Genomic DNA, 27,454 nt, shown 5'->3' with positions numbered 1-27,454 from the left:
CAAGCCAGGCTGACGGCTGCCAGTACAGCGGTGGTGGTGGGAGCCTCTCCTGCCTCCTCAGCAGTGCTAAGGATGTCCGACTGCAGCTTAGGTCTGCTCCCTGCTGGCAAGTGGACATCTCCCGAGGGCTGCCGGGCTGCCAGAGGGATGTCTGATTGCCAGCTTAGGCCCAATTCCCCGGGGAGCAGGCCTAAGCCAGCAGGTGGTCATCCCCCGAGGGGTCCCAGACTGCGAGAGGGCACAGGCTGGGCTGAGGCTCCCCCCCCCCCCCCCCAGTGCACAAATTTTTGTGCACCGGGCCTCTAGTAAAAGTATAATATGCTAATTAGACCAGACAGCCAAATGACCTTCTGGACATCATTCCAGACGTCCTTCCGGATGAAGCCACGTGGCAGGGGCTGAGGCAGAGGTGGTTAGGGGTGATCAGGGAGGCAGTTGAGCAGTTAGGGGCAATCAGGCAGGCAGGCAATCAGTTGGGGTGATCACGCAGGTCAGGTGAGTGTTTAGGGGCCATCAGGCAGGCAGGCAGGTGACCGGTTAGGACCCAGCGATCCTTGATTACAAGAGGGTCCAGGCCGAGCTTAGGGACACCTTCCCCCTGTGCACGAATTTTGTGAACCAGGGCTCTAGTTGATAATAAAGAACTGGGGATAGAAACATTGAAACATCTTAAAGATACTTAGCTCCTCTTCAGAATTTTTATAACTTTTTGTCTAGTTCTTTATATAATAATTAAAACAAGTTTTCCTCAAATATCATCATTCAAAGAAAATAAAATGATAGGATTTCACATTCTTTTTTACCCATTACAATCACTTTTTAATCATTTTCGTTACAAATGTAGAGTCCATTAGTAATTATGCTTATTAGATAGATCTTAATGGGATAGGCTGAGAAATAAAAATAATCTGTCATTCTTTTGTGGAAAAATATATTCTGATTTCCAAATTAGCAATTTAAAAAGTTGTGGAATAAAATAGCATTTCTAATAGAAATCTAGTATGAGCCAAATATGCAATTTTTAAGTTTCTTAGTAGCCAATTTAAGAAAGTAAGAACAGCCCTGGCTGGTTTCTCAGTGGTTAGAGCATCAGCCCATGGAACAAAGGGTTGAGGGTTCAATTTGGGGCAAGGAGGCAACCAGTCGATGTGTTTCTCTCATGTAGATATAACCCTCTCCCTCTCCCTCTCCTTCTCCCTCTCTCCTCCCCCTCTCCCTCTCGCCTCCCCCTCCTCCCTTCCTTCCACTCTAAAAATCAATGGAAAAATAATATCCTTGGGTGAGGATTAAAAAAAAAGTAAGAACAAGTGAAATTAATTTTACTAATCCATTTTATTTAACTCAACTTATTGATGAAACAGTATAAAAATGATTACTGTGATACCAGAATTGACACATGTGCCTGACATGTATACAACAGTAACTTACATAATGGAACAATTAAAGGTAAAATGTAGTCCTACCAAAAAATGAAGTTGTGTTTCACAGAAAAATGTATTACACTGCTTCTGTATTTAAATTAACTAAAATTAAATAAAATAGAAAATCTAGTTTAGTAATAGTTTCACACAACAAATCTTTTTTATTTCCTTCTCAACACTTTAATTATATTATACAGGCAGGAAATCATTCTATTTTTTAAAACTAGGACTAATTTTTGTTAAGCTTCTAAATGAAAATTTTGAAAGGTTGTCAACTAGATGAGAAATTCTTCGGGGGTTTTTTAGTGCTCCCACATGTGTTAATTACAGTTTTGGTTTTTATCTTTTAAAATTAGAAGTAGATGAATTACACTTATTTTTTAACAGAAGAGGGATTTTCTGTGTTCTGTACATGTTGAACTCGCTGTTTTCTTCATACACCCTAGCACCTTCTTAGTGTGGAGCATGCTGAATGAATAGAACTTTTTTTTTAATTACTGTGACTATTCCTGTGAAGTATTTTTTTTTTTTTTACACTTGAGAGAGGCTCTTCAATTTTACGTTGAATAACTCAAATAGTTTTCATTTCTTACAACGTAATTTGTCTGCTTGGGTTTAATATATTGCTTCTTGTTAGCATTTTACACACTAGATTTTCACTTTGCACAGTCATGTTGTTTGAACATTTGCAAGCAGAGCCGACTAACTGCTATTGGCCTGTTTCTTTGTGTGGAATGATTTCTTCCATCCACCTGCTCACAGCAGGTTGTCCACAGGCCTGAAGAGTAGCTAACTACTTTTGAAAATATCTTGAGATCCTGCTAAGGTCTAACAATTTCTGCATTTGTGTGCTGTGAAGCTATTCATGGTGTACCTTTGAAGCCTGTTTTCTTTTTATTTCTCATATTCCTGTTTAAATATTTTCAAGAGAAGATAATTTTATTATAAATAACAGTACAAAGCTGATTACAGCACGATTGCATTCTACACTGAATAGGTCATTGATATTCAACTAAGTGGAACTAATTTTCTATGTTCAAGCAGACAAATTTGGAATAGTGTCCCAGGAACCTCATGTTATTTACTACAGAATACCAGATTAAATGGGTTACTTGTGAATTGGTTGCAGTGTTACATAGGTTTTATAACATGATAACTTAAAATGTTCAGTAGACCCATAAGGAATATTATGTAAGAACATGAATATGATAGAAGAGATGTTACTGTGCTTGCAGACTGCATAACTATCTGTGAAATATTTGCAAATGCTTGTCCACACAGAATTTGAATAAAGTTTTAAAATTTAATCATAATTTCTGTGTTTGAAGAAAATGAATTGATTTTCACATCCCTTGAAAGAAAAAGTGAAATTAAATATAAGCTATTTCCTTTTTTTTCAGCTTTTAAAATAACTTCCACAATCTCTGAGAACTAGTTTTAATCCTAGTAAATATGTATAGAAGTTAAAATAAGTATTTTAATTAGAATATTAAAGTAGCTTATGCTTTTGATTTGAAAGTAATCATCTTATGCTTTTAGTTCCAAAAGAAATGTTTTCCATGTTTTTTAGATACTTCTCCCTACCTCCACCCCTTTAGAATTAGCTGTTATTTTGTGCTATATGGATGTGATTACTCTGAAGACATCAATGCAATATGAAACCATCCATTTAGGATGTATAGGATACATAAATATATAACTTAGAATAAGTAGGGGTTGGTATTTTTTCTAAAGAAGTAGGAAATGAAAGAGTAATTATTAACCATCTTTTCATGTTCCTGAAAACATCAATTACAGTTACACATCTTAGAAACAAGCCCACCAGCAGAACAGAAATAACTCCTTTCACTAGGCTTCAAAAACTTTCATCACAATTTAACAGCTGGGATGTAAGTACAACTATAATTTAAAATTTAATTTTGATGCAAATCTACCTGCTTTTGTAATATAGTCCTAGCAGTTTTCTTGTCTCTGGTGGCATTTCTTTTATGATTTGGCATTGCTTTTAAATTTTTAATATAATGGGAAAATGTCTTTCTGAATCCCTCCCCACCCCACACATCTCTCTGTTAACTAGAGAATGATCTTTAGTAGCTGCCAGAAGAAGAGAATTTTGAATAGTGTAAACACTGATTGTAGTAAACACGGAAAATAATACCAGCAGCTGCACTGGAGACCGATAAGACAAATCCCACAGTAATGGCCTTTAAAACGTATTATCAGGTTGGAAATCAGTGAGGGGAAAAAGAAAACTATTACTATTTCTTCCTCTGACTGTTCAGTGAGATTACTCTTTAAAAGGTGAAATTGCCTCTGATTTTATTATCTTAGGGAGAATTTTTAGAACATTTGATTTTTGTGTGTGAATGCTTTTGCTTTTTTTTTTTTTAGTGAGTAATTTTGCTAATTTTATATGAATTGATTTAACATTTATTAAATTATGTGAATAATTTAACAAATGTTAAAATTATTATCTTAAAGTCTTCTAAAAAATTATTTTCTTTAAAGAGGCAGTATATTTTGTAGCTGTTGGAGCAGACTATCAAAATAAGAAAAGAAGGAAATGTTTATCTAGCTATGAAGTGCAACTTAAAATAGAAAAAGGGGTAAAATATTTGGAGGAAATATTTTAATAAGGATGAAATATATTTCATGAAAATAAAAGCCTTAATTTTTACATTATTTTACTTTTTGCTATTAGCTTATCAAATGGTCCGTTCATATTTGTCTTGGCGTGCTTCAGATTTATTGTAGGCATTTGAGTATTTTGTTCTTGGTGGATCCAAAACCTAATTGTCTTAATCCTAGACTACGGAAAAAATGTATGTTCCTGTTTCCTATATAACAACACATTCCAGTTTTGAGTGAAATTTTGCTTTCCTATTTTCTATTACATCAATCCTATTGCTAAGATATGTTAGGTTTTGGGATCTCTCCTTCTCTCCCTCTCTCCCTCTTTCCCTCAACTCTTTTCTCCCTCTCTCCCTAATCAAGTATATAGATTCCAGTAGTGTGGTGTGTGGGGGGCGGAGAAGCTGATAGCTATTATGTATATAATTGTAGCCTGCTTTAAACTGAATTTAAGGGCAACTTATTTGGTACTTATATCTATGGTTTGCATATTCATTGATAAAATTTAATTGTGTTTTTAATGTTAAAATATAAGTTTTAAAACCTATTATTTTATGTATTATAAAATTTTATTTGCCTGGGTATCAGTCTAATCCTGTAGGGTAAGGAAAAGGAACTATTTATATTTTTAGTGTCCCTTACATAGAAAGTGTCCCTTAATGTCAAGTATGACCTATACAATATTCCAGATCAGAAATTTTTAACCTTTTTAATCTCATGGCACACATAATTACTAAAATTCTGCGGCACACCAAAAAATATATTTTTTCCCTTTGATTTTAGAGAGAGAGGAGGGGGAGAGAGAAACATCAGTTGGTTGCCTCCCCCACATGCCCTGACTGGGGATCCAACCCACAACCTGGGTATGTGCCTTGACTGATAATCAAACCCGCTACCTTTTAGTGTATGGACAATGCTCCAACCAACCAAGCCACACCAGCCAAACAAAAAAAAGTAGGTATAATTTTGATTCATTCACACCAGACAGCTATTGTTGTGTTGTCTGTTGTCAATTTTTTTTGTCAATCTAGGGAAAAGAGGTCAGTGCCCTGACTAATTGCATGTCTTAAAAATTCTTGTGACATGGTGGTTCGAAATCGCTGCTCTTGATTCTGGAGATACAACAGTGACCAAGACTTATGTGGGGACAGGGGGGTGTAGATACCAAACATTTAAGTACATAAAAAAGGTAATATGAGTATTGAGAAGGTTGATGAAGACTATAAAATAGGATAATTCCTAGAAAATGACTAGAGGAGATAGGGTGGGTAGGAAGTCCTGTCTGAATATTGATTTGAGACCTATAAGGAGAAGAAGGAAGCTATGCAAAAATCTAGGGGACGGGGAGAGTCCCACGTAGAAGGAATGGCAAGTGCAAAAGCCCTGGGACAGGCAAATACTTGGTTTGTGTGCAGGTCAGAAGGAAGGCCAATGTCTTGAGTATAGTTAGGAGAGTGGAAAAAGATAGGCAGGGACCAGGTGACATAGCATCTTGGTAGGCCAAAGAATTTTGTGTGTTTTTATTCCAGTTCCTATGTGAAGCTTTTGAAGAGTTTGAATAGAAGAATAGTATGATGTGATTTAAAATTACTGCTGTGAGGAGGATGAATCACAGGGGATGAGTGGTGGAGACAGAGAAATTGTTTATGTGACCATTGCAGTCTTCCAGGGAGAAGTCCAGCTCACTGTCTGTTGTTGTAAGGCTCAAAAGTCGAGTGGTTATTACCTTTTCAGTGGTTGGAAAAAGTTAAAAGAAAAATAATGTTTTATGACACATGAAAAGCATATGAGATTCAAATTTCAGTCTGTAAATACAGATTTACCAGAACATGGCCACGTCCATTCGTGTTTATCTTGTCTATGGCTGCTTTTGCAATTTTTGTTGGAAGTAGAACCTTACTGCCCAGCAGTTCAGTGGCATAGCAGTGGGAAAGTATATTATGATATTTTTTCTGTGCTCAGGACCAACATTGAAATTTTTCTGTTGGTCCCTCAACCACCACAGTTCCAGCAGCATCTTTTAAACCTCAATGCAAAAGCAGGGGAAATGTCCATATTTAAAAATCCATTTAACTGTTCCTAACCTTTCATTGGAAGTGATTAAACTGCACCATAATGTTATGCTAAAGGCAAATATCAAGAGAAGAATCTAACAAAATTCTGTAAATGCTTTTCCAAGTGCCAAATAGGTTCAAGTGAAATCACATGCCTGTGGATCGATGTTGGTATTTGGCAGTAATGTCTGTGGAAAAAGACATTTTCAAAGATGAAATATGTAAAATCTCATTAAAAGTGACATTGAAGTATTACAGAAAAATTGTGCTTAGTTATATTTTGAATGTTACCAAAAATTGTGAAAATTTGTTTTCTCTCTTGTTATCTAAGTAGCTACATAATATCCTCAATTTTGCCTTTGGGCTTAAAAAGCCTAAAATGTTTAGTATATGGCTCTTTGCAGAGAGTTTTCCAACCCTTGACTTAGATGAAGGTGGTAGCAGTGGGGATGGTAAAAGTGAACTGATTTGACATATATTTAGGCGGGAAGGCACAGAAGATTGACAGTTGGATTAGATACTGGTTGTAAAGAAAGTTAAAGAATTAAGGGTGAACAACAGAATGAATGAATAGTAATATTTACGGAGATGGGAAACCTCAGGGAGGTGCAGCTTGGGAAGACAAATCAAGAATTCTGTGTGGACCTTGTAGATTTAATATGTGCATTAGCTATCCAGGTATTGATGTTCAGTTAACAGTTAACTGAGTCTTTAACTCAAAGGACAGATGGTAGTTGGAAACAAATGTGATATACATAAGCTAGGTTTTTTCTTCTAAAAACCATAGATCTGCCACATACAAAAGGATAAAATTGGACACATCATACACTATATATAAAAATGAACTCAAAGTGGATTAAAGGTCTAAATATAAGATCTAAAACTATAAAACTCATGCCCTAACTGGTTTGGCTCAGTGGATAGAGCGTCGGCCTGCGGACTCAAGGGTCCCAGGTTCGATTCTGGTCAAGGGCATATACCTTGGTTGCAGGCACATCCCCAGTAGGGAGTGTGCAGGAGGCAGCTGATCGATGCTTCTCTCTCATTGATGTTTCTAACTCTCTATCCCTCTTCCTTCCTCTCTGTAAAAAAATCAATAAAATATAAAATAAATAAATGAATAACCTATAAAACTCCTAGAAGAGAATGTAAGCAGAAAGCTTCTTGACATTGACTTAAGAATGATTCTTTGGATCAAAGTCATAGGCAACAAAAACAAATAGAGACAGATGGGATGACAACAAACTTAAAAACTTTGTGCATCGAAGGATATAATTAACAGTGAAAAGGCATCCTATTGAATGGGAGAAAATATTACAAATTATATATCTGATAAGGAGTTAATATCCAGAATATATAAGGAATTCCTAAACTTAACAAAAACAAAACAACAACAACAAAAACATAACCTAATTAAAAAATGGCCAAAGGACTTGAATGGGCATTTCTCCAGTGATCTTGTACAAATGGACAACAAGCATGTAAGTAGATGCTTAGCATGCTAATCATCTGAGAAGTGCAAGTCAAAACTACAATGAGATACCACCTCACACCCATTAGGATGGCTACTAACAAGTGTTTGTGAGAACACAGAGAAATTAGAACCTTTGTACAACTGGTATGGAAAACACTATGGGGGTGGTCCTCAAAGAAGTTGTGCAGCCATATGATCCAGTAATCCCATTTCTAGGTATACACTGAGTGGCCAGGTTATTATGACCACCTGACGTTTGTAGGCAAATTAGCTATAATTTTGCGCTGAAGTTGCTAGAGGGTCAGACCATTATAAATAGGGAAGCAGGTTGTTTACCACGACAGTAGAAGTGATTTTTTTCTGACACGAAAAGACAAATACTGTATGAACCCACTTATATAAGGTATCTAAAGTCGTCCAATTCATAGAAACACAAAGTATAATGGTAGTTGCCAGAATCCTTGATTCAGTGTGGGCTTGTTTCTCGAGTTTTGGTCTGACAAAATGTTTCACATGGAATATTGCAAAGAATTCCTATTGTATCTGTTAATTAGGCACCAAGGTAACGTCCACTTCTTGAAATTTTGTCAGATGATTCCTCCAAAGATGTCTCATAAAAAGAAGCACCAGATCTGGCTTTTGCTTGAGCAGGTCCAAGAAGCCTGAGGATAGCTTCCCTTTCCTGGACAACCTTATCTAATGCGCCCTGGAATCCACTACTTTTTCTAACCACTCCAACTTGGCATCGACGATCTTTGCCACTTGGCCTCCTGCTCTAGAGTTGGAAGCATGGTTTTGTTTTTGTTTTTATAATAGGACATACCGAAGTTTATGTACATATTCATTGCTTTTGTTCTTAAGTGCCAACAAGTTTATGAAGCTCCAGTTTTCACTTTGTTCCCCTCTAATTCTTGGGTCATCAAAAATTTATTCTAGTACTTTTCTTGACAAAGTGGTATAAAATAATTTGCTCTGGTGAAAAGATGTGATATTTGGCGTATTCTTGGGCAACAAACTAAGAGAAAACCTGCAACCTGTGCTAGCTGGGGCCAGAGTTATTGACAGCCCAGAAGTCTTTGGGGCGACTGAGAGTCTTCTGCAAAGAATGCCCAAAATGCACCAATATATTTCCTGTCTCTATAGATTTGCTTATTCTGGACATTTCATGTCAACTGGAATCATATCATATGTGGTCCTTTGTGCCTGGCTTCTGTTGTAGCATGTATCAGCACTTCACTCCTTTTTATGGCCAAATAATATTCCATTGCTGTTTTGTTAATCAGTCTCTGGACATGAGTTATTCAGCTATTAGGAATAATGCTGCTATGAGCATGAGTTATTTAGCTATTAGGAATAATGCTGGTGTAAGCATTCAGGTACACATTTTTGTGAGTTCATTTTATACCTCTTTTTCTCCCCCTAGTGTCTTTCACGAGAAGCAGGTGGAAACATGAGCATTCAATTTCTCGGCACAGTGGTAAGTATGAAAGAATTATTACATTGTGTATTCTCCTGATCTTCAGAGGGAAAAAATGTGTTCAATTAGTTTTAGCCCATGTATTTGAACTTGGCTTCATCATGATTTTATTTTGCTATTAAATGAGATGTCTTTGTATAAGAAATGGGTTCTTTAATGTGTTAGAGAAATTTCCATGATAGACTACTTTTAGCAATTTCTTATTAAAGAGAAAATAGTTTTTTAAAAATATTTCAGTTTGTTAAGTATTTCAAGTGCTTTATTTTTCTACTGGGTATTTTCATCATAAAAAGAAGAACACTTATTATATAAAGATGCTTTAGAAAACAATGACATTGGTGGGGTTTTTTGCTTACTTTTCCATCTGCCTTTCTACATTAGGCCATTTCAGGTCCACATTTCTAATGAGATTGAACCATAGTATTTGTATCTTAATTTTTTTCACTTGTGATCCTATTAATAATTTTTCATATTGCTATAAAATATCAGCATTGTTTTTCTAATAATGAAGCTGTAGTTAACATTCTGATAAGTAGATGTGACATATTTTATTTTCCATGAATCCCATTGCTTAGTATTTTAGTTACCCCTCATTTTTGCTATTATGATTGGTGTTCTAATGCACAACTTCATGTGTTTGCTTTTTTGACATTTTGAATTATTTTCAAATATTTATAAAATATTTTCAAAAATGTATAAGATACATTTTTTTCTAAATTGAGTCAAAACCATGAATAATTTTATGGGTTAGTGATTTCATATCTCTTCTAAAAGGCACCCATCATATTTATAATATCACTTTGCACTCTCACTAGTATTAGTTATAATTTTCAAAAGTATTTAACTCTATCAGGTGAAAAGAATTTACTTTATAGTTATTACTTTTTACTTTAACTTCATATGTTAGTAGTATTAGATATAATTTTCAAAATAATTTTATTGTTAAAAAAGGTACCCTATTATAATTAGCATATCTCTGTTTATGGCTGTTGTATTTTAATATATCTCCATGTATTCATTTACTAGGTATCATTTATAACCTTTAAAATGTCTGTTCATGTGCTTTGGGTACTTTGTTCAGGTTCTAAATTTACTTTGGAGTGTTTCCATTAGCTCTGTGAGTTTATTGAGGACATCAGAGGAGAGGCCTGTGGCTTGGATTAAAAAAAAAGTAGTGATTTTGCAGCCATTTAAGTAGGAAGGATGTTAATAATAATGTGAATTTATAGTTTTTATATGTGTAGAGGTGTAGTGAAGTTTATGTATAATAGTATATGTATATATACTTGCTCTATGTAATGTAAATTTTAAGTCTTGCACCTAAGATTTGTGGTTTCTTGTTTTTCTTATTAAGAAAGTAATGCATACTTTTTCATCTTTCATATATTGTTTATATATTATTTTTTTCCTTTTAATTGAATTTAATGGGGTGACACTAGTTAACAAAATTATACAGGTTTCAGGTGCACAATTCTACAACAAATCATCTATACACTGTATTGTGTGTTCACTGCCCCAAGGCAAGTCTCTGTCCATCACCATTTACCCCTACTATACCCTTCTCCACCTCCCTCCTAGAGGTATTTGTTATTAACAATAGATATATTCTTCCAGAAATATAGTTACACATTTTTAAATACAACAGTAAATTGTGTATGCCCTTCCAGGTCATTACATAAAGATCTATGTCATTCTTTTGAATGGTTACCTAGAATTACATTATGTGGCAGTTTTCCTGTTCCCAGCTAAGTGCCCATGCTAAGCTATCTCTGCTACTTGATCTCCCTCATTGGATTCTAATAGGTTACTACTCAGAGTTCATGTATTGAAAACTAAGTTCTTGCTCCATACAGCCTGCAAAAAAACAGTTTCTCCTGCAATATTTTTCTCTCAGAAAATGTCAACTTGAGGTAAAACCTTGCATTTTTCTTGATTTGTGTCTTTCTTCCACTGCCTTCATCATATCTTATGTGAATTATTGCAGCAGCCAAAACCTTCCCACCTTAACCACCGGTCAGTCTGTTATTACTATAGCGTTAATGTGATCCTTTTAAAATATGAAGCAAGTCAGTTGGCCTTGTTGCTGTTCTTCAAGCCTGCTGGGCACATGCCTCAGGGTCTCCTCATTTGCCTTTTCTCTGCCAGGACTATCTGCCCCCTGATATCTGCATAGTAGGTTCCCTCCCTTTCTTCAAGCCTTTACACATGAGCCACCTCCTCCTAGTGACACTCTTTAAACTTATGACCACTCTTTCCCACATTTTATTTCTCCTTTCCTCCACTTTATTCTTTTTTAGCATTATGACTATTTGACATATTTTACTTTTAAAAACTTATTTATCTGTCTCCCCCACTTGAATGAAATAAGCTCCATGAGCATAGGGCTTTTTGTCTGTTTTATTAATCACTCTATACCTAATGCTCAGAACAGGGCTTTAGTGTATAGCAAGCATTCAGCACATACTCGTATTTGTCAAATGAATAAATGAAACTGACAAGCATGGGGCCAAAATATTGGATGTGAGAAGGAAATGTGAAGGAAGCAAATATAGAAACAAATGAAGAAAAAGAAAAAAGTAGGGGAGGTTTGGGACCTTAGAGATTAATCCTCTTCCTCAGATAAGGAAACTATGCATCAGAAAAGGTCCTTGTGGGGGTTTGATGTGGAAAAAAGGGGAAAAAAGTAACTTGTTTGACTTAAGGTTGCACATCTATAGTGGGTGGTGGTAGAGCAAAGAAGGGTACTTACATTGCTCATCCCATCAGCAGATGTGTTTTACCTTTATTCCTTTTATGCACTTCAGGCACCGAAAACAAAAAATACACACACACACACACACACACACACACTGGTATATACCACCTTACTTCAGTCACCTGAAACATACTACAAAAAAATCACACACACTTATATTAGTATAGACACCTAAACAGCCAACAAAAAGTCACCTGAACATAAAGGAAAAGAGGAAAGGAGATTTTCTGTGTTTAACACTACCCTCCTCCTCTAGTAAATGATAGATCACGTGTTAACAATTCCCAACGTGTCTGTGTCCACTTTGTTTATATAGTTTACATAGAGAAGGAATGTCAGTTTCTAGAGTAATTATTCTAAAATTCCACAACATAGATTTTGGAGGGCTAGTGTAGTTTGTTATGATGTATTTTTCTATGTGTATTATTAGAAATATTAGATCAGTCTGGAAGAGGGAAAGGAAGGGTGGGACTGTTACAACAAATATAAAGTGAATTCTAGCCAGCATGTGCTGCTTCAGTTCAAATTATCTATATACCAATAGATACAATTTCCAGGACTCGCGGGTCAGGAATAGCAATAGCACGTCACGTGGTAAAGGCAAGACTCCCCAGTACACATTTGTCTTCGTGAGAAACCTTGTAGAATTTTCTATATAAGTTGAGTTGTTTTGAATATTGAAAACACCCTTTGGTGCTCAAAGAAAAGTTTAATTTTAACCTAAAGTTCAGAAATATTACTGTTTCTTTTTTAAAAAAAATAAATTTTATTGATTTTTTACAGAGAGGAAGGGAGAGGGATAGTTAGAAACATCGATGAGAGAGAAACATGGATCAGCTGCCTCCTGCACACCCCCCACTGGGGATGTGCCTGCAACCAAGGTACATGCCCTTGACCGGAATCGAACCTGGAACCCTTGAGTCCGCAGGCCGACGCTCTATCCACTGATCCAAACCGGTCAGGGCAGAAATATTACTGTTTCAACTTAGAGATGTTACAGTCTTAATAATTTCAGTGATTTTTACTCACACTGAATTTTTAAAAATGCCAATTTGTTATTTTCATTTCCAGTAAAACAAATCTCATTACATTTTCAAATGTTGGTTTCTCCTTTCTGTTATGTTCTTTGAACTTTATTTAAAACTAGAGGCCCGGCAGGGGGGTCCCTCAGCCCAGCCTGCACCCTCTCCAATCTGGGACCCCTCGGGGGATGTCCAACTGCCGGTTTAGGCCCAATCCCTCTCACAGTGCAGGACCGTTGGCTCCTAACCTCTCATCTGCTTGCCTGCCTGATCACACCTAACCACTCTGCCTGCCTGCCTGATGCCCCTAACTGCTCCCCTGACTGCCTGATTGCCCCTAACTGCCTCTGCCTGCCTGCCTGATCTCCCCTAACCTCTCTGCCTGCCTGCCTGCTTGATTACACCTAACTTCTTCCCTGCCTGCCTGATCTCCCCTAACCGCCTCTGCCTGCTGGCCTGATCGCCCTTAACTGCCCCCCCACCCCCCGCCAGTCTTGTCGCCCCTAACTGCCCTCCCCTGCCGGCCTGGTCCCCCCTAACCACCTCTGCCTCGGCCCCCACCACCGTGGCTTTGTCCAGAAGGATGTCCAGATAGATGTCCGGAGGACATCCAGTTAATTAGCATATTACCCTTTTATTAGTGTAGATTATCAGGTAGTATTAACTAATTACATCTGTGAAGACAGTATTTCCAAATAAGGTCACATTCTAAAATTCTGGGTGGACATGAATTTTTGAATGACACTGTTTAATCAGGTACACAATCTATATAAGCATAAAAGCATATTTGACATTTATGAAAAGTTAAAAAGTACTCAGGCAATTTACTTAAAATATATTTGATAAACAGGATACTCTTCCATAAGTCTGTACCTTAATATGTAATATACCTGATTTGAGTACTTCCATTTATTTTTCAAAGCATTTTTATACTTGTTATCATCACCTATCTGATTGGTGTTATGAAGTCCAAACTCAAAACATGCTGAAACGCCCATGAAGCTATGCCTAAATTTTGGAGCACAATAGTGAGCATATGACTCAGCTATGTTAATAGCTGGTAGAATCAGAATGCAAAACCAGGTCTCTCTGACTTTAAGTCAAGCTATTAACCATCAGAGGGCCTTAAAAACACACTGCTTTACTGTATAATTCGGGAGCTCTTTGTAGTAACTGCTGAGAAAACTGTCTTTTCAGCTCAGGATGCTCTGACAAAATACCATAGACTGGGTGGTTTAAACAACAGGCATTTATTTTCCATAGTTCTGAAGGCTAAGTTCAAGATCAAAGTGGCAGCAGATTCCTGGTGAGGGCTCTCTTACTGGCCTGCAGTTGGCCACCTTGTAGCCGTTATCCTCACAAACAGTTTCATCTTCCTTCCTCTTTTACAAGGGCAATAATCCCACTATGAGGGCCCACTCTCATGTCCTCCTGTAAGCCTCACCACCCCCCAAAGCCCCCACCTCCAAATGCCATCACATAGGGGCTCAGGGCTTCAGCATATGCATTTTGTGGGGCACAGACGTTTAGTCCATAATACACACTTTCTTGGTAAACAGCTATATATCAGAGTTTTTCCAGAACCTACGTCTATTTCACTGTAAGTTGTCTGGGTTCTGTTTGTTTTGTTTTGTTTCCATGTTTTTGGTGAAGTTGTGAGCTTGTGTACATCAGATAGTATAATATAAACTTACACACACACACGACAAATGGAAGCAGTCCAGTGTTTTACTTAACCAGAATTCCTTATCTGAACTGTGCTTCACAAAAAGGATGCATATTTTGTTATTATTTAAAGAATGCAAAAGTTAACATTTTATTCCATTGTTTATATTTAATTTGTATAATACCATTATTTTTAAAGCACAGTACTATTACACCAAACATATCTCAGTAAGACTTTTTTTTCTTGTAGAAACAATGCATATTGCCTGAAAAAGAAAATAAGCTTAGACTACATTGAACAGCTTCTTCAGAGCTGTGCTGTTGGCATTTACCCAAGGACTCTTGAGGAACTATCAAATTATATGTCTCTGAAGCTTAGCCAGAGATCTTAATGAAACCAAATCATGCTGAATTTCTTAAAGCTAATTTAAATCTCAAATTATACATTTTAAATTAAGTTTTTATTGATAATAAATATACTTTACTTGTTATTAGCCTAGAAAGCTTGAGTGATAATATCAGTAGAATAAACATGTTTTACGAAGATTTACCATTAAGAATGTTATTAATATGACCCTTGATACACTAGCACAATTAGATTTCAAAGTAAGCATTTACGAAGTAACAGCGATTAATGACAACCATCGAAAACAATTTTGAACTCCATCAGTTTAACTCAGGAGGGTAAACTTAATATGATAATTCATCTAGTTGAATTGTATCAACTTAGCGGGAAAGTATGTAAATATGTGACCCTTACCTAGATTCTAAGTGGATGCTGTGCTGATAGATTTATCAGTTCCATTAGAGAACTTTGGGGAACTTTGGAATTTCAGCAGTTGTTCCCTTGGAGGCTGAAAACCCAACCTGATCTCATACTGGGACCATTCTGGTCTGCATATTTCCATAATTTGCCTTTGCTACTAATATGACAGCAAGACACAAATAACTGTTTCTAATAATATCAGATGGAGTTGTGGAGGACAGCATTTTAATGTAGTAAAAGACCTCCCTGTGGAGTTGTTATTGCTACTATAGAACAGCAGCTACACAGTTGCAACTGCAGTCTCTTAATTGATTCGTTTAATTAGCAAGAGCTGAAGTTTGGGCTGCATCTTGTCATCTGATATCATAGGACTCAAATTTTGCATCATTCATATTTATAGATATATAAACATCATCAAAAGCTTCTGCTTCTTCCAAAAACTCACTTTTGGATATTGAATTTTAATAGTGTAAACTCCCGTTTGTTTGAAATCCAAATAATTGGGAAATGAAAAGAACTGGGTTTGTTATTATTGTTTTTCTTTATCAATACTCTTTTGGGCAGTAAATGATATCATGCATTTTTTGTTAGTATGTCTTTCAAACACAAACTTCAGAGAACCTCGGTATTCTGTACTTCAAAATCCATGAGCATTCCGTCTGTTTCCATGTCTGACTCATCTCTAACGTTTCTTTGCCTTTCCTCCCATCGCTGTCCTATCCCTTTCTCTGTATTGGTGGTGTTGCAGGAGTGACACGATGGCTATTGGAATTTCTTGCCTTTGCAGCTGCACTGAGTCCTGCTGGCTTAGGCTTTCCACATGTGCCTACCCCTTGGCAGAGCATCTGGCTGGCTGAATTCCCCTTGGGACTTGCCCACCACACCCAACCTGCACTGGCTCTGATTTCTTTGGATGAGGAAAAGAGGGGGATGGGAAGTGTCTGACATAGGGCCCCAGAGTCTTCATCAGATGGCCACTTCCATCCCATATGCCCAGGGCTCCCCCGCTATTGGGCCAACCTCTCCTCATTCCGGACCTTTCCCATCCAGACACAGAAAGCAGGTGGTGGCCACAGGCTAGAGTTTGCCCAGGGTAGATGAAGTCTCTCTGTTCTTTTGATACATTTTCTAATGCTAAGAAAAAAGTCAGTCGATAGTATCCCATCCTGCATTTTTCCCACATATGCACAATTTCTGCCAAAATGTGGGCAAAATAAGATTTTATGAAATGGGCTTTAAAAAGCAATCTTAATCTTGAACGTTATTTTTATGGAAACATGCTCTGTGTACCATGTAACCAACATAAGAACAGACTTCTGGAATATAACTAACTGCTTTCTAGTCTTTTGAAATTAGCATGCTGTATATACCATGAAAGTGCAGTTATTAATATCCCAGGTGTAATGCATCTTGAACAGAAATTTAAAAAGAAGTCATGACTGCTGGCTCCACTATGTGCTGTAAGTGTGCTAGATGAACGTAACTTGGTCTCTACCCTTAAATAACATACCGGCTGTGGGTCAACACCAACAAACCAGTATCATGAGTACATGGGTTAGTGCCCAGGTGGGTTATGCACAGGCTGATGTGGCAGCAGAAAACATTGCAGATCTATTAGCTTTACTCTTTTTCATTTTCTGATACAAAAACTGTTATCAGTAGGTAAAGTATAGACCATTAGGGCATAGAACTCTGATTGAGATTCTGCATTCCATATCTTACTGGACATTATAATTCCTTAATGAGCATAAAGCCTAACATTTATTTGTAGTCATGGTAGTCATCTTACATTACATCTTATCTTACCTGTACATTACATCTTACTACATGTAAGATGGTAGTGTTACTTCTTACAATAGATTGAGCATCTATTATGCGCTAGTCATTGAGTTCTGGCAGTTCAAAAGAAAATGATATCCCTGTTAGCTAAGGATATAAAAATGTTAGTGTGGTAAGAGTGATAATAGAGGTATTCTGGGCTTGGAGAAAGGAAGTGGGGGACTGTGAAAAGCCCCCTAGTGAATGAGTGGAACAAAGGAAGGAAGGAAGGAAGGAAGGAAGGAAGGAAGGAAGGAAGGAAGGAAGGAAGGAAGGAAGGAAGGAAGGAAGGAAGGAAGGAAGGAAATAAAGAAGGAAATATAGATCACACTAAGACTTTAAAGATGAAGAGAGTTTGCAACAGGAACAGGAATTTCAGATAGAGGGGAATAGCAAAGGCCCTGAGATAGCATTTTTAGGTAGAGATGGTAGAGAAAGTGAAGGGAATAAAATAAATGAAGATACAGAGGCATGGTTGCCCAGATGTTCAAGGAAAGGCAGGTTGATTGGTGAGGATGGCAGATAGGTGGCCAGGATTGACATGAGAGATAAAACTAGAACGGCAGGAGCTAGATGTTGCAGGACCAGGCTAGGGAGACGGGCCTTTATTCCCCGGACACTGCAGGATTTGAAGAGTGTCAGCATCACCCGAGGTTTGTTTTGTTTGATTTTAAAGAGAACATGTGGGAACAGGCAAATAAAGAAAAGCTACATTTGAGATCCTCCTCTTGAGGATCCAGAGTTTAGCTGTATGTGTTAGGCAGACTTGAAGATGATTCTGAGGTTTCTACATGTGATAACACAATGACCTGAGGAAAAAAACTGATGCAATGACCTGAGGAACTACACCAGAAAAAAGGTGGAATAGATAATGAGTTGGATTTTTTACTATTTTAAGTGTGAAATGTCAAAGGAACATTTATGATGTAAAGGAAATTTTTAGTCTGAAGATCAGGAATAAGACTAATATTTAGAATGTAAGTTGATGCTTTATCAACATGTAGAGGTGAGGTCTGAAGTCCTTCAATAGATGAGATTGCTCAAGGGGACAGTGAAGGAGAGGACAAGCCCAGAATGGACCCCTGGGAAATGGCCACATCAAGGGGGAGGCTCCTCGCCTCTCTATAATCAGTTACATGCATTATCTATTGTCCAAATAATTTATATTATATGTGGCTATTGGTAGCCAATTTAGTGTAACCTCAGTCATGGTTTCACAGTATCCTAGGGTATCACCAATTATTTCAAAGTATCTGAAAATGCTGCTGCCATCTGCCAGAGATCCTCCAAATCAAATTAATTTTAATGAATAACAGAATGCCTTACGTTTGCCTGACGCTTTAGGGTTTTAGAAAGCTTATTTGAGGCCATTCAATTTCCTTTTCTTTTAATATATTTTTATTGATTTCAGGGAGGAAGGGAGAGGGAGAGAGTGATAGAAACATCACTGATGAGAAAGAATCATTGATTGGCTGCCTCCTGCATGCCCCCCACTGGGTATTGAGCCTGCAACCCGGGCATGTGCTCTTGACCAGAATCAAAACCGGGACCCTTCAGTCCGCAGGCCGACGTTCTAACCACTGAGCAAACCAGCTAGGGCAGTCCATTTAATTTCTAAGATAAATAAGCCATACAGCACCTTAGATTTAGTTGTAAAAATTAGACACACGACACTCATTGAAATGTCCATTTCAAATATTTGTGATTAGTGAGTGATATGTTCACCAACCACTACCAGGATGTTCGTGAATATTGGGTGGGTGGGGATAAGGGAAGGAATTCTAACTAAAGCTTGCTTCCCTGCGTTTGAATCTCAGATCTCCCACTTTTACTAGTTTTGTGAACTGGAACAAGTTACTTAACTTCTCTGGTCATAGTTTTCACGTCAGCAAAATAGCAAATTTTATGGAAGTGGTGTGGGTTAAATAAGAAAATATTTGTAAAATGCCTGAAAATGGTAGCTCAACTGTTATTATAGTACCCTGAAAATACACTCTTCTTTTGCTTCATTTGCCCTGTTTTTTCCTCCCCTTTCTGCTTGGAGACATGCTCTCACCTGAAATTGCAGTCTGCATTGAGATCCCACAAAGTGCTCAGTCTACAGAGAAATTCGGAGGGAAAATATTTCTCTTTTATTTGGGAAGTCTAATTTTTGTTCATTCTACAGTTATGGACCCCCCATCCGTCCCGTCCCCCCCACCCCCCAACACACACACACATACACTTAATGTGTTATTTGTCATTGAATGTTAAATATAAAACACACGTTCAAGTCTGCATTGTGTGGCAGCAAAGAATATCTGATTCCTTGAAGAAGAAGGAAGTTCACCAAGAGCAATCTTGAGTGGGAAGACAGGTGTGTTGCGTTTGAAAAGCAAAATACTTGTGATGGAGGACATTCTTTGAGGGCTGTAATGGGCCTTCTTTGCTCTCCCAGCCTCGCTTTGAAGTGATATTAGTTCGGCAGGCCATGTCTGGCCACTGCGGGCAGGTCACATACTGTTGATCCAGGACCTATGGATTATTTGATTGTTGCTATTTAATTTATGGAGAGTATGATGTGGAAATGGCAGCTCTTTTCTCCTAGAAGCAAAAAAAGAAAGTCTGTCAGTGGTTCTCAAACCGAGCATGTATGGGATTCACCTGGAAAGCCCATGAAAATGCCTATTCCCAGGCTCCGTTCTCAGTGGGGCTGATTCCCAAAGTCTGAGGTGAGGCCTGGGATCTGCATTAATAAGAAATCAGTTTAAAATACAACAACGACTATGTTTTGGAATATATTTTGGCACTTAACATAGAATTGGTATCTGGTGTAAGAAATGGATACCAAAATACATTACATTACTGATGTTATGAGCCAAGTCAAGGACCAGTGTTCTGGATGTTTCTTCTTATAATGAGAGGATGGAGCAAGCATTTGATTATTTGAACTAATTAATTGATTAGTGTAAATGTGCATAATACATTATTTTTTAAAATTGACTTCAGAGGGGATTGAGCCAGCAACCCAGGCATGTACGCTTGACCAGAATCGAACCTGGGACCCTTCAGTCCGCAGGCTGACGCTCTACCCACTGAGCAAAACCAGCTAGGGCACATAATTATTTTAACCAGGGAGAGATATGATAGGACCTAAAGTATAATTAAATCCATATTTTGTAACATCAACTGTATCTTTTTGTTGTTGTTAATCTTCACCTGAGAATATTTTTTCCATTGATTTTTAGAGAGGGAGGGAGAGACAGACAGACAGACAGACATCGATGTGAGAGACACATATCCATCTATTGGTTGCCTCCTGCATGCACCCCAACCAGGGTCGGGGATTGAACCTGCAACCCAGATAGATGCAGACCAGGAATCGAACCCTTGACCCTTTGGTGTGCAGGTTGATGCTCTAATGACTGAGCCATATCGGCCAGGGCTCAATTGTATATTTAAAGCTTACTTACCAACTGCACAGCATTTTAAACTTAGTCTCAATTATTTCAAGTCTTCCATCACAAGACAGGGATAATATTTATTGTTGGCTTACAGTGAGATTTCTCAACCTAGGCAATAATGACATTTTGAACTGGATAATTCTCTGTCATAGGAGACTGCTCTGTGCACTGTGGGATGTTTTGCAGCATCCCTGGCCTCTACCCACAAGATGCCAGAGCATCTCTCCAGATGTGACAACCAGTGTGGTTCCCAGACATTTCAAATGGCCACAGGGGTGGGGAGTAATAGTTGGGGTTTCAGAGTTTTACTTCCCATGACACTAATAGGTATAAGGTTCTAGAGATGAAATATCTTTATCAGATGTGATTCTTCACAGTGGCCTGAAGCTTACAAAGTCATACCACCCTTACATACTCAAATGCCTTGTGCAGAGAAAGTGACAACAAACCTGAGCTGGCCTCACGTGCCATTTGCTTTAGGAACGTTGGCTCTGTGGGAGTGTGTACGGGTCACTCTTTCTTACTCTTCCTCATATTGGAGCAGAAATCAACTCTGTCATGGATGGCCCTTCATGAAATTTAGGACAATCGGTACCGTTTATTGGGATCCCTTTTACCATTGGAATAGCTGTGCCGGTTACCAAAGACCATCACATCCTGACGGCAGCAGCTAGAGTGTCCAATTACGACCTTATCTCAGAAGCTGCTGCTTTCCATTTGTTCCTCAAATTTGTAAAAGCCCTGTCTCTAGTGAGATGTATCAAATAGAGTGTGTTACAGGCATCACGTCACAGTGGCATCAGCAAAGAAATACTTTCCTATTTTTTCCCAGCTAGCATTTGATTGCATAGCTTCTCAATATTTTGTGGCACTTTCCCCCTTTGCATGGGAAGTATATGGCAGGATGCCTGGCAAGCCTGCGAGAGTCAAATAGTCAGTATCCCAGGTATGCATTTGGAGAGAGAGCTTTCCCAAGCCAGCATGTTTTGTATGGTGTGAGCTCTCAGGCTTGTGGGGGACAGCTAAGGTAATTACTAAGGTGTCAGTGTCAATTCCCCTAGGTAATTACCAAGCATCAGGGACAAAGAAACTGCTAAGTGCCCTTGTTTGAAATAGAACCGCTGCCTAATGTAAGGGCAGGGAAATAGTGTGTAAGTTCTGTCACCCTTCGATCCCTCCATGTCCTGTCTCCGGTTTCCAGTAAACAGCCTTTAATAAGACAGTGTTCTCTGAGTCCCTACAGTGTGTCCAAGGCTTTATGCTTGTCACCTCATTTAGTCCTCACAACCCCTTGACAACATCAGCAGAACCCCCATTTTAGAGATGAGTTAATGCCTCCATTGTAAACTGACAGCAATGGAGAGCTTTGTCAAAGCAGCTCATCCACTGAGAGCAGCCACAGGATTCATGCCCAGATCTCAGGACAAACCTTGGCTCCTTCACACCAGCGTCTGGGTGGCTGGATTTAGCTTTTCCCTTGGCCCTCTGCACATCCTCATTAGCACTGACTGCCGGGCAGAGGGCAGCTGGCAGGGAGAGGGTTAAGCTTCCCCTGGTGTGCTCCAACTCAGCCAGCCACCTAGCAGGCAGATGCTGAAGATTTGGTTCCTCCGCTTCCCCACGTGCATTTTGCAGTGCACAAGTCTAGACTAGTGGTTCTCGCCTGGGCGATTTTGCTCCCCAGGGAATATTTGGCAACGTCGGGAGACATTTTGGTTGTTACAAGCAGTGGGCTGCTACTGAAATCTAGTGGGTAGATTTCCTTAAGTGTATGGCAAGCATCACCAGGAATGCTTCTGAATATTCTACAATAAACAAGACAGCTCCTACAAAAGTATTATCCAACCTAAAATGTCAAGAGTGCCGAATATTGAGAGTTGTGCTCTAGATAATAATTATGGGAGGGCATAGAAATATCTGTGAGCATCTCCCAACCCTTCACACTGCTCTCTAAAACTCTCAAACTTACATGTCCTGTGGATAAGCAGTCCACAGCTATTGCCCCCTGTTCATTCTAGATGACCTCACCCAGCCTTAATTTGTAAATTGAAAGAACTACAGGCATCTTGATCATTTTAGAGAAAGAACTGGGCCCCATGTGCATATATGTCGAGTATGTTGTTTTACTATTTCATCCTAATATTGATAACTCTCTTTGGGTGCATTTGGGTCTTCACATAATTTTGACCAACTTATCATTCCTATAAATAAAGTTTTCCCTTAATCATTGTTTGCAGTTATGATCCAAAGGACTTCCTTTATGCTGTTTTTTTTTTTTAAATATTCTTGATTATATTTAAATTTCTGTTTTGAAAAAGGGACACTTTTTGCAGTTCAAGCTTGCCCATCAGAAGGGTTTTCTTTTTTCTATTTTTTATATATTTTTACTGATTTTTTACAGAGAGGACGGGAGAGGGATAGAGTTAGAAACATTGATGAGAGAGAAACATCAGTCAGCTGCCTCCTGCACACCCCCCACTGGGGATGTGCCCGCAACCAAGGTACATGCCCTTGACCTGAATCGAACCCGGGACCCTTGAGTCCACAGGCCAACGCTCCATCCACTGAGCCAAACCGGTTAGGGCCAGAAGGGTTTTCTTGTTGGATCATCTCTGTTAATTCCACAGCCACTCAGAATATAATCATCAATTAGCTATTACTATATCAGCTTATCAGTGTGTTGACAAGAAGCCTGTATAAATACGTCTGTATGCCCCAGGTGCACACACGGCGTGTCTGAGCCTTTGATAAAGCCTATATCTTCCAGCTGCTCTTGTGGTTTGAAGGCAGGGTTCTGAGGCAGTAAGACCAGTGCCCAGGCAGCAGCTTCCTGGTTTCACTCTCAGCGATCCCCACTGTGTGGTCTGCAGATGTGGTCTTAACTTTGCAGGAGTTCTGAAGTGCCCCCGAAGGATTTTAATTTATGGAGATGAGTGAGTGCCACCTGAAAAACTTGCTTACATTTCCCAAGAAAAGGGGGCACCCCGTGCCATGCAGGGCCACTGGGAAAGCACCAGGGCTGATCAGGAGGCAAAAAGGAGCAAGACAAAAGCGTAGGCAGCAGTTTTATTTGGAGTTTCCAAGGAAAGGCAAGGTATGGCAGGGTAGACCATTTAGGACTGTCAAGCTTGATTAATGTCAGTGGGCTTTGGGCTGGAGGGAAGGCCTCCAGGTGTCCGGTGCCTGGCCCTGAGAAGGTTAGGGCAAGGGAAGTCGTGGCGTGGTGTGCGAGCCCGGTAAAGGGGGTGTTTAGCTTGCCTACTAAAGCTGTGCTCCCGAGTAAGCTCTTCCCTGTCTTCACAAGCCCTGGCGGTCTTTTCCCAGGTCTGTAAGGGCCAAGGATGTCAAAACAGTATTAGATACAGAAAATTTAAAAAAAGAGAGAGAGACGATTAATACACAAAGAACCTGGAAATAATCAGATCCAAGGGAACCAATGGACAGTAACTGAACTCACGGACTGTCGTCTAAGCCAGAGCTTGGCTTTATTAGCTTGGAGTGAGGCATATGCTTCCAGTGACCAAGTCTTTAAGCCTCCTCTCCAGAACATCGGCTGAATGGTGGCATCAGAATATTAGGAAGCTAGTTGGTCAAAACACTTTCAAAACTGGCCTGGTTTGCGTGGTGATCTGTGCCCAGGGAAGCCTAGTTGTGCCTGTGCTGGTGAATCTCTGACCTTCGGCAGGAGCACCTCCCGTGTCACCTTGCCTCCCTCTTCTGTGCCTCAGCCCATAGTCCCTCCGCAGGACCCGTGCAGCTGATCAGCTGCACCCACCTAAGCTACAGGTCCAGACCTCAACTAGAGAGAATTCTGGCCCTGCCTCCCTTAGGCTGGCACGCAGGGCATTCGATTGGAACTGCCAGTGTCCCCAAACTCTCTGGTCATGAACTTTCACAGATGGTTAGTGACAGCACGTCTGTGTGGCTTTTTACAAGCGGAGCTCTCAGAAGTTCCTAAGGATTTTCCATTTCTTAGGTAACTCCCTCTGAAGTGCATATACCCAGACAGGAAAAATATTTCGTGCCAAGAGCCCTGGAAGATCTCATTTCTAGTCCCAGTAATGCTTTAAGCTGGTTGTGTGACCTTCCTAAACCTCCCTTTTCTTTGTTGTAGAATGAAAGGTTGGGGTCAGTGACCCCTGAGGTCTTTCCCAGCACCATCCTGCTCTGAGAATGATTACATTTGTCACAATGTACAGTTTGCTTCGCAACAGTAGCAAAACATCACACATGCAACTTATTATCATTGTCAATCTTTTGATTTCCCTGAGTTTTTTCAGTCTCGTTTGGGGCGACATCACTGGCTTATCGCACAGTGATATTGTGTCCTGTCACTGAATTTCTGGGGGCAGCACATTGTGCTGCCACAGGCTCAGTGCTAATAATCAAGATTATATGTTCTGCTTACTGTGACTTTTCTGTGGTTTCTGGGGGGCGGGGAGGGGGGGTAATGCAGATGCTTTCCAATTATTCTAAGGGAATTTTGATTAACCCCCTGGGTAGAGTTCTCTGTACCACCTGCCACGAAGAAGCGAGTTTTATTGAACAGAAGGTATAGAATTGAATTGCTCATATTTGTTTTCTTTCTGGTGTCTATAGTATTATTTCAAGCCAAAGCATTTTAATAAATATTTAATAAATATCTGTCTAAAATAGGTCAAAACTGTTAGAAAGGAAACCTCTTTTGTTCTTCAATTTCAAATGCAAATAAGTTAATTTGATTTTTAAGTAGAATTTCTAAGTTAAAAACTCACATTTTTCTTTTATGTACGAAAAAGTAGTTATTTTTGACTGGAATAATCAGCATCCTGCCTACTATATAATGCTGAGTATTAGCCCATGGAAATAATTTCTTTAAATTTATCGCAACATTGTTATTTTTGTTGTTGGTCGTATAGGTATTTTTGCATGTTTATACTTCCCATTTTTACCTTTTGCTGGTGGCCAGAGTACTTTAACTGCTTGATTCATAGAGAATTTTCAAAAGGCTGCCTCTACAGTCTTTTCAAAAAGCAGCTTTATTGGGATAAACTTCACATTTCACACAAGTCACAATTCACACAGTGTACAATTCAGTGGTGTTCCATCCAGAGCTGTGCAGCCATTACCACAGTTAGTTTTAGAGCATTTTCATCACACACACCCTCAGAGAAGCCTTGTACCCATTAGTGGTCACTCCCCATTTTCCTTCAAACCTGCCAGGCACTAATCTATTTTCTATCTTTATATATATTCTGAACATTCCATAGAAACAAAAACACAACATGTGATCTTTTGTGACTGGCTTCTTTCACTTAGCATAATGTTTTCAAAGTTTCCTCCATCTTGTAGCATCAGTACTTCATTTTTTTTTTTTTTTTTGCCAAATATTATTCCATTGTATGGATATACCACAGTTTGTTTATCCTTTCTTCACTATGAACATTTGAATTGTTTCTATTTTTTTAGCTATTATAAATAATGCTGCCATTGAACATTCTTGTATATATTTTTGTGGACATATATTTTCTTTTTTCCTTACCTACATGTAGGATTTCTGAGTCCTGTGGCAATTTTTTGTTTAACTTTGTAGAAAACTTCCAGATTGCTTTCCAAAGCACTACACTATTTTACATTCCCACTCAGCAATGTGTGAGTGGTTTAATTTTTCTACATTTTTATCAACACTTTATTATCCCTTTTTTAAATGGGAGTATAATTGACATACAACATTATATTAATTTCAGGTGTACAACATAGTAATTCAATATCTGTACATATTGCAAAGCGATCCCCGCAATAAATCTAGTTAACATCTGGCGTCGATCTTTTAAATTCTGGCCATCTAGTGGGTGTAAAGAAGGGCTCATTTTAAATGCTCTCTGTTAGGAGTCCTCTTCTCTAGAGCCCATAACTAATGCAAAATTAGCCAAAACTATGTATTAGTTGTATGTTTTTTTAAGTAAATATAGCCTTAATGAAAAAAACAAAGCACATCATTTTAATTATTGCATGTTTTCTATTACATTGTTGTCTCCTCCTTTCTCAAATCAAATGTTTTTGATATTAAGCAACCAGTTCCTTTCATTCCCCTAGGCTTTTTATTTTTTTATGCCAGCACATACTGTGCAGGAAGGTCATTACCTAAAGAGAGGAAAAGAAATAATCAGCATCGAGAAAGTTAATGCTATTTGTATAATTTTTTAATAGGCATCTTATAGCATTTTGAGATTTAAAGCCAAATAATAATTTGCATATTATTGGGCAGTTTCCTCTTGTTGCTTATGAACTGACATTTTGCTTTGGAAACTCAGGTAGTGAAAAAGCTTCTCAAAGCTTCAAATACTAGTGCTTTAATTCCGTAGTCATTTAGTATTAATCCTGTTCTGTAGACCACCTACGTGTGTTTGTAAGGGATATAATAACTGACACTGTATTTAATTAGCACTAATATTGTGTAGAAGGAAAAACATGTTCAGCATCTTTTCGAGTCATTAGTTCAAAATTAGCAGAAGCCGGGAAGGAAAAGCCCTTGTTTATGCACCATTATTATTTTGCATAGACATGGAAGTTGTGATCCATTTACTCATTCATTTATGCATTCCTTCTTTCATTCATTCAACAAGTATCTGTTGGGAGCATACAATGTTCCAAACAATGTTCTAGGTGCTGGGAAAATGGACCAAGTTCAGTCGGACAAAAGTGTAAGTCACAAATAAGTACCCAATGGCAAGCAGCTGGTGTATGCAGTGTAGTGAGCACAAATTCATGTGTCCACAGAATAACCTTGCTTAGCTCCTCATAGCAAACTGAGGACGCCGAGTGCCCGGTGGGAGGGCGAGTACAAGGGAGGATGCAGACTGTGGATTCTGAAGTTTGTCACTTTATTCTCCCTTTTAAAAAATAAGAGCCCCCCCCTTTTTTGTCCTTAAGTCTCTTTCCACAAATG

At 38.6% G+C, this 27,454-nt stretch overlaps 1 protein-coding gene and 1 pseudogene across 4 annotated transcripts in view; one reads left to right on the top strand and one right to left on the bottom strand.

Moving 5' to 3' along the window:
- PCCA (propionyl-CoA carboxylase subunit alpha) overlaps positions 1-27,454 on the top strand; it is a 385,844-nt gene that overhangs the window by 316,424 nt on the left and 41,966 nt on the right. For all 4 annotated transcript variants that reach the window (XM_036297141.1, XM_036297140.1, XM_036297142.1 and 1 more), the window contains one exon: positions 9,004-9,057. In XM_036297141.1, the coding sequence (XP_036153034.1) occupies positions 9,004-9,057 (54 nt within the window). The remainder of the gene's footprint in view (positions 1-9,003; positions 9,058-27,454) is intronic.
- LOC118649639 lies at positions 6,531-8,978 on the bottom strand (annotated as a pseudogene).

Source organism: Myotis myotis, unplaced genomic scaffold (genome assembly GCF_014108235.1).
Source record: "Myotis myotis isolate mMyoMyo1 unplaced genomic scaffold, mMyoMyo1.p scaffold_m19_p_3, whole genome shotgun sequence".
NCBI classification, from domain to species: domain Eukaryota; kingdom Metazoa; phylum Chordata; class Mammalia; order Chiroptera; family Vespertilionidae; genus Myotis; species Myotis myotis.
The sequence above is the reverse complement of the archived record's forward strand: the minus strand, read 5'-3'. Positions and strand labels throughout refer to the sequence as shown.